Raw genomic sequence first — 13119 nt, 5'->3', positions numbered from 1 at the left:
TTGAATTAAAATAATCTGGTCTTGTTAAGGGGACTGCCGGTTGTTCTAACAGCCCAAAAAATCACTGTGGAAATAGTGGATCCGCAACATTACCACGCCGGCGTATGCCTGTGGTTCACTGAGTAGGCGGAGTCTGCATATCGTTTAAAAGGCGCGTCTGCCGGCCCATTCATCGGATGCCTCGATTCATTGGCGAAGGCGGCATGTACCCGTACCTCGACCACATGGCTGATACAAACACAACACGGTAAATCTTGATGTCGAGCAACAATGCAATGTTAAATAGATGAGTGAAGTCGGTTTATATTTAACATACAGCAGAGCATCAACAATTAACGACTATTAACAATTAACAATAAACCTTGATCGCTCAGACAGATCCACGCTTTGTTTAACGGGAAGCTTCCTCCCACCGGCTCATGTTTACCCTCCGTTTAAGAGGTATGCTCCTCCCTCGCCGGCCATCATCACTTCTCGCCGTATTGCACCCCGACTGTATGAAAAGGAGCGCACCCACACATTCTCCATTCAACAAACAGAAGCACATGGCTAATTATTATGCAGAATGACATCATCGGATCTTCCCATCTAGTTGTCTTGAATGTCTTCATTGGTTGGTTGTTGGTTGGGTCTAGGTGTGAGGAGTGAGATTAGTTAGGTTTAGGGTCAGAATATCAGTGTAAGCCAACCGGAGATAGAGGATGGTGGCTCATAGGTAGGAAAAATAATATTGAAGAAGGTCCGATGAGATTATTTTGCGTAATAATGAGCCATGTGGTTCTGGTCAGGATAACGGGCTGACGTGGCACGAACAAAACCTACCATCATCACTAAAAGACAATAACAAGCAGACAAAGAAATGATTCTATTCATATTTATTTGAAAACAACAATCCATTTTTTCCACTTCTACTGCGATTCCTTGTTGCAACTGGGGTCATACATGATATATGTATTAATTCCACAGAACACCATCACAAAAGTTACCCTTTTATATGCACGTTTACCTTTTTTTTGTCCTTTTATTTTTTGTATTGTCGTCATTTCTATACAATGACTTTGTGCTTTGATATCTTTGAAAGAGAGAAAGAGATTTTTTTTTGTAAAAGACATCATTGTCGTCATGATAAGTGTACATAACAGAGGGAGGATCCAAATAGAAAAAAGTCGTAAGAAGAGGATATACTGGTCGAATACACACCGATACAGAGTACAGAGATACACACTCGCGTTGCAGCCGGCCCGACTCCGCCCAAAAACTGTCAAAAGAGTAGTCGCTGAAATCACCGCAACCTCCTGCTGCTCCCTTCGTCTCCTGATTTTAGGATTTTTAAAAACGCTTATTGTTGCCTTGCAACAAATACACTCCCTGCTGGTGAGCAGAGCTCTGGCTAAATATTGCTTAGCTACAAAGGGATGTCCAGGAGACGAGGAGGGTCCAAAACAGCAGTGCAGAAAGCCTCAATGTCACAACTGGTAAATGATTATTATTCAGACAGTTTCTGGGTTCAGAGCGTAGAGCAGTTCTCCTCCTAAACATTTCCATTTCAATCAAAAGTTTGCTGCAAAAAGAACAACTGATCAGAGTGCTGGGACTTTCAGAAATATAAGGTGCATTAGTCAGAGAGTTTGGTGTGTTTGTAGACGTGTCCCCAGAATAAAACCATTAAATAAGGAGGGTTGATTGCCATGGCAACAATGTGCATCAATGCCAAAACAATGTACATGTGTGTGTGTGTGTGTGTGTGTGTGTGTGTGTGTGTGTGTGTGTTTAGGGGGGGTGGACTGAATATTTACACGGACTGGAATGTTTTCCCCGTTCAGATATCCGACGAATAAAACCATTCAAGCAAAGTCGTTTTTCAGAAAGTGGAGCTACCACCATGTTGGGGAGGAGTGTGGAGATCGTGGGATGTATTGGGGGAGGTTGTGTGGTGTATGGGGCGATGTTGTGGGGTGTATGGGGGGAGGTCGTGGGGTATATGTTGGGAGGTCGGGGGGTGTATTGGGGGAGGTTGTCGGGTGTATGGGGCGATGTCAAATCAAATCAAATCAAATCAATTTATTTTTGTATAGCGTCAAATCACAACAGAAGTTATCTCAAGACGCTTTATATATAGAGCAGGTCTATAACCGTACACCATAATGTTGTGGGGTGTATGGGGTGAGGTCGGGGGGTGTATTGGGGGGAGGTTGTGGGGTGTATGGGGGGAGGTTTTTGGGTGTATGGGATGAGGTCGTGGGGTGTATGGGGGGAGGTTATGGGGTGTAAGGGGGGAGGTCGTGGGGTGTATGGGGTGAGGTCGTGGGGTGTGTGGGGTGAGGTCGTGGGGTGTGTGGGGTGAGGTCGTGGGGTGTATGGGGGGAGATTGTTGGGTGTATTGGGGTGAGGTCGGGGGGTGCATGGGGGGAGGTCGTGGGGTGTATGGGGGGAGGTCGTGGGGTGTATGGGGTGAGGTCGTGGGGTGTATGGGGGGAGGTTGTTGGGTGTATTGGGGGAGGTCGTGGGGTGTATGGGGGGAGGTCGTAGGGTGTATGGGGGGAGGTCGTGGGGTGTATGGGGGGAGGTTGTTGGGTGTATTGGGGGAGGTCGTGGGGTGTATGGGGGGAGGTCGTAGGGTGTATGGGGGGAGGTCGTAGGGTGTATGGGGGGAGGTTGTTGGGTGTATTGGGGGAGGTCGTGGGGTGTATGGGGGGAGGTCGTAGGGTGTATGGGGGGAGGTCGTGGGGGTCGTGGGGTGTATGGGGTGTGTATAAAAACCAACAGCTGAGCAGAATGCCACGGTGCAAGAAGGCATGTTCATTCACTTAATGCTGAGAGCGAGTCTGCATCGTAAAAATGAAAATAATAAAACCACGAAAGTAAAAAAAACAAGAGAAATCCCGAGCGGAGGGGAACGGCAAAGAGCAGCAGAGAAAAATGTACAAGCAAACTAGCGAAACCTTAATGTGAATGTCCTTCTAAATGTTAAGTGCAGATAGATAGATAGACAGATAGATTCTATATACTGTATGTATCATATGCTGGGTAAATATTCTGGTAAATCTTACTTCTATGTGTATATACCTCCAAGCAGAGGGGGCTCACTCAGACAGATATATAAATAGGTCTAACATATAAAGCCATATTACAGTGTACATATCCTCGCCCTAATGTCAGCGATAGCAAAAAACCTCATGCTTTACATAGAAAAAGGCATCCACAACATTTAAGAAAAAATGTACAATTTATGAAACATGGTAACAATAATAAATAGTATTATAGAATTGCTGCTGTACACAAAAAAAGCCATTTTTAAAATTTCACTCATATAAAAATATGTTTTAGTGCAACCGTACGTAATAGTAATATCCATAACTTCACATCGCTTGTCGAGACTTTAAGGTGTCCAAAAGGAAACACGGGAGAGAGAGGGGAGGAGGAAGGAGGAAGGAGGAAGGAGGAAGGAGGGAGGAGGGATTGCATTTATTACAAAGCTGATACGTGATAATATTGTATTTACATTTACCTTCCTGCTTTGTCTGCTTATAAGAATATAAGCACAAAACAAACACAAAAGATGAAAGAAAAGGCACACACGTAGCTCATTTAGTCTTTTCTCGACGTACCGCTTTAACCAGAGTCCTTTTGTGTTTTAGCAGATTTTGGTCGGGCTCGTGTTGGTGGAGTTACCGTACATGTGATCCTCTTTAAAGTCTTTAAATAGGTTTCTGAGAGCAGGCCCCGGTTAGGACAGGCATGCTGCACAAACATCAGAACTGCAGACGTCCAGTCGTGTTTTAGTCTGTTTGACAAGTTGTTCTTTGTATTTGTGTGTGTGAGAGAGAGTGTATGTGTGTATAAACTGAAGTGTGTAAAGTGTGCAAAAGTCATTTTTTCTCTCTCTGTTGCACTTCATCCCTTCCTATCATCCAAAACAACAACAAAAGGAAATCCACGGCGGTCTCCTGCAGCCCTACGACGCCTCTCTGCTTCTCTTTGTGCTTTCCGCCTCCCTGTCTCTCTCCAGCTTCAGAGGTCTGGACGGCTGGAGGCTTTCAGATCCGGGGCTGGGAGGGTGAGGAGAGGAGGCGGGAGAGGGGGATGAGGAGGAGGAGTAGTGAGGGGAGGAGGCGGGGATGGATGGGTGGGGGGGCCTGAGCTCCAGGCCCCTAAAGTGCTGAATCCCAGGACCTTGTGGAGGAGACGGCGAAGGGTGAGGAGACGGCGGCGACGTGGAGATGGATGGCGAGCGCTGCAGTTGGGAGTCGTAGGACAACGCAGAAGGAGAGGGAGAGGAGGAGGAGGAAGTTCTGCCTCCATCTTTCCCTCTATCCCCTATTAGTCCTCCTCCTACTCCTCCTACTCCTCCTCTCTCGGCGAGCTCCTCCGAGTCGATGCAGAGTGAGGCGATGGCCTTGGTGCAGGTCTGGATGCTCTCCTCCTGCTCCGGCCTCACTCCTCCTCCTCCTCCTCCTCCTGCTTCCCTCTCCTGCGATGACGGGTGAGGTGACGTCGACTCCCTCAGCCTCTCGCCTCCTCCTCCTCCTCCTCCTCCTCCTACTCGAAGTCCCCTCTCGGTGAAGGAGGTGAAATGAGGGGAGGCGGCCTCGCTGGCGGTGGACTCCTCCGACGTGCTCTTCTGCATCAGCAGGCGGGATGCGATGTGCGGCGCCCCCTGCTGGCCCAGCGGGGAGCTGACGGACGTGGGGACGGAGTGGACCATCTGGATCCCTCCGATGGGGATCATCGGGAACGGAGAACGCACCTGAAATCAAAATCATAGTTTGAGTCACATCTGGTGATATTTCTCTTCTTTGTAAACATCTCCGTCCTCTAAACCACAAAGCTCCATCATTTATATTATTAAAAACACAGCGTCCTGCTGCCACCGATACTCCCTAGAGCACACAACGTGGATTCATCCGCCGCTGAAAATAGTCCCCAACAAATGCTACTAACTATTTCCGATGTAGTTTAATATATTCATATATGTTATATGTACTATTTAATCTTTGTATTTATTTTGTTGGTTATGATTTATTTAGCTTATTTTGCTTCAACTGTTCTGAAATTTTTTTTTATAGTGCAAACAATAATAAGTGATAAAGTGTATTTACAAAGTGCTTTACAGAATAAAATCCAGATTGAATATATACATTAAATAGCTAATAACTTTACAAATAAAGTACAAAACATAAAACATAAAATCTAAAAAATTAAAATAAAATTAAAATAAATAAAAAAAAAAAAAAATATATAAAATAAAATAAAGAAAATCCAAAATATCATATGTACAAAATAAAGTGAAATATATATATATTTTTTTTAACAAATTATCTTAAAATGAAATGTACAAAATAAAATAAATGATAAAAAATGATATTAAATGAATTTTACAAAATATACTATAAAAACACAACAAAGTACAAAAAATAAAATAAATATAAATAAAACAAAAAAAATAAAATAAAAAAAATCCAAAATGTCATATGTACAAAATAAAATGATAGATTATAGAAAATTATATTAAATTAATTAAAAAAAATATACTATTTAAACACAATGAAATATAGACAAATAAAATAAGATATAAAAGAAAACAAATGAAGTACCTGGAGTTGAGAGTGGAGAGGAAGGTGACTGAACAGGACCTGGTGAGGTGGGCTGGACTGGTTACCGCGGCTACCGCCCTGGTCCCGTTCCCCTAGCGACGATGAGCCCAAACAATGTTCCTGGAAACGCGAGAGGAGATGAGCATGAAAAACATGGACGTGATCATGAAGCAGTGAGTCGATCTGAGATGTGTTTCTTCCTCTTTGTTCGTTTTAATTTGATCAGAACAAACAAACTGTCTCACTGGACAGCGGGAGCTACGATAAACACACATTTCAGGCTTTGCAATGGAAATGCAAATCATTTCTAACTAAATAAATGTCTTGATGAAAAGTGCACGGATGGAAATGTGTGGTTGTTCTGGTCGGCAGGTGTCGGTAAGAGAAACACATAGATGAAGGGAAACGACTGGTTGCTGAATAACAGAGGTTAAAGCATGAATGTGTCATTTAGAGGACGGTCGGTTATCAGAGCCGAGCCGGTCTCTCTCTCTGCTTCACGCTTTGTTTAAGTGGAGCAGCAGCAGCAGCAGCAGCAGAAGCCAGAGTTTGAAGTAGAGCTCTTAAGAAGAAAAACAGCCACGTTATTAACCACACCGACGCCGGCCAAGATCCCATTACCAGCAGAACCCAGCAGCCCAATCTTCAATCATCCCTCTCTCGTCTATCTGACTCTCTATTCCCTCATCCTCTCTGAATGTTTCTGCTCCGTCTGCCAGACGCTTTTCTCCTCTGCTCCCTCTTTTATTCTCTCCTTTCTGTCCTGTTCCCACATCTCTGCTCCAGGTTTACCACACCGGACCGCACCGGACCGCACCGGACCGCACCGGACCGTCAGGAAGTTCACTCAATCACAGTTTAACACCTAAATGTTAAAAGTACATGAAGTGGAGAGCTAACAAGACACTCAAGGTTCAGCCCAACTTTACAAATAAGCTGCCAGGCTTCATAAAAACAAGGGACAAATTGAAAAAGAGGGGAGGATTGGAAAAGGTTAAATATGTTAAAATCCACATTATGTACCAACAACGTACACAGAGGTACACGACCCCAAAAAGAGAAAAGTTGTCTGACACGTTAAATAGTAAAATAAAGAGTAACAGAACTCAGACTCGACTATCGAGTCTCTAATTCTGGAGTTTTATGGACGCTTACCGTCTCCATCTCTGCGCTGGTTCTGCGGCGTCCCAGCTCCGTCTGACCCAGTAGCCCGGCCTGGTGACCCGTCCTGAGGCCCCGCGATCCACTCTGCTGGCTGGGGGTCACATTAACAAGTAGAAATATCACATTAAAGCTTCATCTAATCTTTAACTTGATAACACAGCATCAAAGTATTCCTCTACAAGGAAAAGTCCAGCATTGCTGATGTTGTTTTTTTATGTCCCAGTGCAGCGTCCGGACCGCGTGTCCGTCTGAAACAGGACCAACTCCGGACCGCGTGTCCGTCTGAAACAGGACCGACTCCGGACCGCGTGTCCGTCTGAATGAGGACCGACTCCGGACCGCGTGTCCGTCTGAATGAGGACCGACTCCGGACCGCGTGTCCGTCTGAAACAGGACCGACTCCGGACCGCGTGTCCGTCTGAATGAGGACCGACTCCGGACCGCGTGTCCGTCTGAATGAGGACCGACTCCGGACCGCGTGTCCGTCTGAAACAGGACCGACTCCGGACCGCGTGTCCGTCTGAAACAGGACCGACTCCGGACCGCGTGTCCGTCTGAATGAGGACCGACTCCGGACCGTGTGTCCGTCTGAAACAGGACTGACTCTGGACCGCGTGTCCGTCTGAAACAGGACCGACTGCTAGGCCCCAAAGTCTGGACACTCCAGAGCATCATTCTTGTGAATTGAGTAATCAATATTGAAGTACTCCGACCAGGTGCCAGATTTTCAAAGTTAACAGACATAATGAACCGTCAGTCCGTCGACTCACCTTTGGTGGAGGAGGTGTTGGTGGAGCCCTCGGCGAGGAGAAACAGGCCGGATCATCGCCCTGTGGCGCCCTCGTGGTGAAAGGTCACGCTTGTAGTCTCTTCCTGCCGGAGACGTGGGCCGAGAGAGGGGGGACAGCAGCGAGAGGTGTCCCCTCCTGGGGGACAGGTCTCTCCGGTAGCCTCCTCCCAGGTCTCTCTTGGGGGAAATGTGACGCAGAGGGGAGATGTCCCGCCGGGGTGAGAGGTGTCCGGCGCGGGGCGAGAGGTCTCGGCGTGGGGAGAGGTACCGGCGGGCTGAAGGCGAGGAGGACGGGGAGTTCGGGGACGGGCAGCGGGAGTGGTCCAGCCCGGGCGAGGACAGGCGGGAGGACGAGGAGGAGAAGTCTGGGGACGGGACGGGGAGGTCATCGTCCATGGAGGACGAGGAGGATGGAGGAGCCAGCAGCCCGCCGCCCAGCGCCCGCTGCAGGCCTCGCTGGTACTCCGTCTGGCCGTGGTCGCTGGGCGGCGCCTGCGGCGTGATCTGGATGCTCGGCACGGTAGTGAAGTAGCCAAACAGCGGCGGCTTGGTGGCGCTGCCCAGGAGGTCCGACGCTGAGTGATGAGACAGGTGAGGAGCCGGGTAGGAGGACGCCACCGCCGTGATGGACATGGACGGCAGGCTGTAAGGCTGCGGGCTGGTGGAGCGAGAACGGGTCTTAGGGGTGGAGTCGCCGTCGTAGTCGTCCTCTTCGTCGTCATCGTCGTCCACCTCATCGCCGTCGTCCTCTCCGCCGTCGGAGTCATCGGCGTCTGAGAACTGGTGATCCGCCATGGCGCCTCGGGACATCTTTTCAGACCTCTGGCCTTCCTCTCCGACATCTAGAAGAGGAGGAGGAGGAGGAGGAGGAAGAGAAAGTAGATGTAGGAGGTGAAAATGCAGAGGAAGAAAAGGAAAATTAATCCAGATGCAGGATAAGACAAAGATGACGAAGAGAAACGAAGATGTAGGAGACGAAAAAGATGAGGAAGAGGAGAAAAAGGGGGAGAAGCAGAGGAAAAAGTGAAAGTAGAGGGAGTGGGAGAGAAGGAGGAGGAAACAATGAAGCAGATGAGGAAGAAGAGGAGAGAGAAGATAAAGAAGAAGAAGAGGTAGAAGAGGAAAAAGAGAAAATATAGGAAGAAGAGGAAAAAAAAGAATAGGAAGAGGAAGAAAAAGAGGAAGAGAAGGGAAATAAGATATTAGAGGAATCGAGAGAAGAAGAAGAAGAAGAAGACAGGAAAGCAAAGGGTGCAGAAGAAGAGGAGGAAAGGAGAAAGTAGATGAAGTGGAAGAGGAAGAAGAGGAAGAAGAGGAAGAAGAGGAAGCAAACACAGAACAAAAGAAGAAGAGAAAGAGAAGTGGAGTTGGTGTTAATATGTGGTAGCAGAGAGAGAGATGTGATGTGAATGTAAACTTCGTTCCCAGCAGCTCCAACCAATAAAATATAAAACACAATAAAACAAAGTTATGTGAGACGTTGTGTTTCTGCTGCTGGATGGACAGCAGCCAGATGTTGGCAGAGGTTCGCTGTACAGTAGCTGCAGAGTTACTGTTGGCAGGTGACCAACCGTCGCCGAGGGTCGGGCCGTCTTATAAAAACGGAGCCTGATTGGCTGAGAACTGACGAAAAGGGGAATTCTGGGAATTAAAAAGTTTTGTTTGGAGTCAAAGTCGATGAAGATCCCAACTAATCCTGACCTGATGGTTGCATCCAGCCAGAATCATAGAAATATATAACAAATATTTATAATGTGCTTCTCCGGCGTAGAGAAGCTCAACATCGTATTTATCCGACCGCTCTGAGAGGAAATCAGCTCCACTAACACCCGACTACTTTTCCAGTTAGTCTCATATACAACCGCTTTTTTCCACAAACCACAGATGTTTATGTCTCACTGACTTTCTGAAGCTCTCTCTCTCCCAAAAACCAGATGCATGTGTGTGTGTCCCAATTAAATACTGAGCCAACACACACACACACACACACTTTGGGTCAATTTAAGTAAAATTTAATTTGGTGGACTAAATGGTGGAAAATAACCTCCAGCTATCAGTCAGACGTCGGTACGATATGACGGTAATAACGGTAATGGAGCCGTGAACCGCCTAACCCTAACCCCAACCTTAACTCTAACCCTAACCCCAACCCCAACCCCAACTCTAACCCTAACCCTAACCCTAACCCCAACCCCAACCCCAACCCTAACCCCAACCCTAACTCTAACCCTAACCCCAACCCCAACCCCAACCCTAACCCCAACCCCAACCCAAACTCTAACTCTAACCCTAACTCTAACCCTAACCCCAACTCTAACCCTAACCCTAACCCCAACCCCAACTCTAACCCTAACCCCAACCCCAACCCCAACCCTAACTCTAACCCTAACCCAAACCCCAACCCTAACCCTAACCCTAACCCCAACCCCAACCCAAACTCTAACCCTAACTCTAACCCTAACCCTAACCCTAACCCCAACCCCAACCCTAACCCTAACTCTAACCCTAACCCCAACCCTAACCCTAACCCTAACCCCAACCCCGACCCCAACCCCAACCCCAACCCTAACCCCAACCCCAACCCCAACTCTAACCCTAACCCTAACCCTAATCCTAACCCCAACCCTAACCCCAACCCCAACCCAAACTCTAACCCCAACTCTAACCCTAACCCTAACCCTAACCCTAACCCCAACCATAACCCTAACCCCGACCCTAACCCCAACCCTAACCCTAACCCCAACCCCGACCCTAACCCTAACCCCAACACTAACCCTAACCCCAACCCTAACTCTAACCCCAACCCTAACCCCAACCCCAACCCAAACTCTAACCCTAACCCCAACTCTAACCCTAACCGTAACCCCAACCCTAACCCTAACCCTAACCCCAACCATAACCCTAACCCTAACCCTAACCCTAAACCTAACCCTAACCCTAACCCTAACCCTAACCCCAACCCTAACCATAACCCTAACCCTAACCCTAACCCTAAACCTAACCCTAACCCTAACCCTAACCCCAACCCTAACCCTAACCCTAACCCCAACCATAACCCTAACCCTAATCCTAACCCCAACCCTAACCCCAACCCTAACCCTAACCCCGACCCTAACCCCAACCATAACCCTAACCCTAACCCTAACCCTAACCCTAACCCTAACCCTAACCCCAACCCTAACCCTAACCCTAACCCCAACCATAACCCTAACCCTAATCCTAACCCCAACCCTAACCCCAACCCTAACCCTAACCCCGACCCTAACCCCAACCATAACTCTAACCCTAACCCTAACCCTGTTTAGAGACTAAATGTACCAACACCAACTGGAAGGACGACAGAGAAGTTGTTATTAACACAAATATTAAACTAATCCCACTAATTTCCAGCTTCATTATTATGAAGTCATCAGAAGATTAACGAGACTCATCTGTTCCGACCGCCCCGAGACACGGACGATGACAATTTATTATTAGTGAATATTTCATGTGAGATCACATCCATCCCCCTCAGCCCACAACATGTTCCCCGGTAATAATGATCAGATTACTTCTATCATATCAGCTGATTAATGAGACGGCAGGCTGAACGCCGGTGAAGCCGGTCGGAGGAGACACACTGCAAACATTAGTTTCTGTTTCTCAGTAAAATGCCGGAAAATAAAAATGTGGCTTTAAAATAGTTTGTGGGAATATTATAATAATCTAATAAGAGACTCATAGGAATGGTGGAAGGAAGTTTTTATTTTTATTTTTAAACGGCGTGTGTGTGTGGAGTGTGTGTGGAGTGTGTGTGGAGTGTGTGTGGAGTGTGTGGTTGGTTGACATGAGTCCTGGCTGTCAGGATGAGCTCTGCTTTCCATTACACTAATTGTCCCTGAACGACCGCACCGAGCCAACGACACTGCAGGCGGCGCTCAACGGGACGGCACGATGTCATCGCACTTCCTCCAGTGTGTGTGTGTGTGTGTGCTCGTACATGTGTCTTTGTGAGAACCAGTGTGAGTTTTAGGACTTCAGAGTGAGGACATTTTTGGAAAATGAGGACAGGTGAGGTCTTTACTTCTTCAAAAGGCTGTTTGAGGGTTAGAGGGTTTAGTTATGTTGGTTAACCCTCCGAGACCTGAATAGACCCGTTTTAGTCTTCTTTAGGGGGCCAGGGGGTCTTTAGGGGAGATAGCAGGTCAACAGTAGATGTCTCATAGAAGTGGTGTACATCATCTGAAAGCTGGAACCTGAAGATTAATTTGATGAAACCCCCTTATTGTCAATGTATCTAGGAAAGCCATCCATCCTCTGAATGCTCTAGGTCTCTAGTTTGATCCATCCATCTTCTGAATGCTCTAGGTCTCTAGTCTGATCCATCCATCTTCTGAATGCTCTAGGTCTCTAGTCTGATCCATCCATCCTCTGAATGCTCTAGGTCTCTAGTCTGATCCATCCATCCTCTGAATGCTCTAGGTCTCTAGTCTGATCCATCCATCCTCTGAATGCTCTAGGTCTCTAGTCTGATCCATCCATCTTCTGAATGCTCTAGGTCTCTAGTCTGATCCATCCATCTTCTGAATGCTCTAGGTCTCTAGTTTGATCCATCCATCTTCTGAATGCTCTAGGTCTCTAGTCTGATCCATCCATCCTCTGAATGCTCTAGGTCTCTAGTTTGTGGCTGTAAAGTTTCATGAGGCTGTGATTATCTTAAATGGGCTTCAATCTTAAACTTTAGCCCAACCTTTGAGCGTTATTTAACCTCCTTCACGACAAGCTAGCATGACATGGTTGGTACCGATGGATTCATCAGGTTTTATAGTTTCATACGATGCCAGTATCTTCACTCTAACTTTAAAACTGAACCTGCTGAAAGACAGTAAAGTCGGTCGGGATTGCGGCGGGCCTCAGAGGGTTAAAGTTAGGAGCTAGGGAATGTAGTATGTTTAATCTCTGGTGTGTGTTTCCTACCTCCTTCGTCCGCCTCGTTGTCCTCAACAGAAGACATGGAGACTCCCAACTCCAGACACTTTTTCATATGAGCCTTCGACTTCATGTGCTTCGTCAGGTTTCCTAGAACACACACACACACACACACACACACACACACACACCGTTTAATGACCCTTCGACTAAGTCTTACTGGAAACCAGAGCTAGTTTGGCTGCAAGAGCGACAAAGAAAGAGGGTGAAATGGAAATAGAAGCAGAGACCACAAAATTACAATTTACAAATTATATATAATTTATACATAATGTAATTTGATGACAAAATGACTCTCTCTCTCTCGGTTGAATGAAAAGTCAGACACACTCTGTGCACGGGGGGAGTATCAGGCAGATAATGGCTTTTTATTAAAGATCTGATGTCAGCGAGTCTCCAGCCTCTGATATGAAGGAGGTTCCCGTCTGACCACGGCTGCAGACAAACAGCCTCTCTGCATGTTTCACTCATTCATTTATTCAACCACTTAGTTCTGCGTTTTAGGATTTAATCCTGCAGTTAAAGCTCTAATGTTGAGTTTCTGACTAAAAACCGGCTTCAAAAAAGCTGCAAACACCCGAAAAAACACAATTTAAATAAAGT

General features: G+C 47.0%; 1 protein-coding gene across 10 annotated transcripts in view; it reads right to left on the bottom strand.

The window, feature by feature from the left end:
- Window positions 1–860: 860 nt before the first annotated feature.
- hivep2a (HIVEP zinc finger 2a) overlaps window positions 861–13119 on the bottom strand; it is a 140028-nt gene continuing 127769 nt past the window's right edge. For all 10 annotated transcript variants that reach the window (XM_037751150.1, XM_037751149.1, XM_037751148.1 and 7 more), the window contains 5 exons: window positions 12505–12606; window positions 7529–8390; window positions 6750–6849; window positions 5595–5714; window positions 861–4747 (listed from right to left, as the gene is read on the bottom strand). In XM_037751150.1, coding sequence (XP_037607078.1) covers window positions 3956–4747; window positions 5595–5714; window positions 6750–6849; window positions 7529–8390; window positions 12505–12606 — 1976 coding nt within the window. In that variant the 3' untranslated portion in view covers window positions 861–3955. The remainder of the gene's footprint in view (window positions 4748–5594; window positions 5715–6749; window positions 6850–7528; window positions 8391–12504; window positions 12607–13119) is intronic.

This window comes from Sebastes umbrosus, chromosome 18, assembly GCF_015220745.1.
Source record: "Sebastes umbrosus isolate fSebUmb1 chromosome 18, fSebUmb1.pri, whole genome shotgun sequence".
Lineage (NCBI taxonomy): Eukaryota > Metazoa > Chordata > Actinopteri > Perciformes > Sebastidae > Sebastes > Sebastes umbrosus.
Note: the sequence above shows the minus strand (reverse complement) of the source record. Positions and strands in the feature narration are given on the sequence as shown.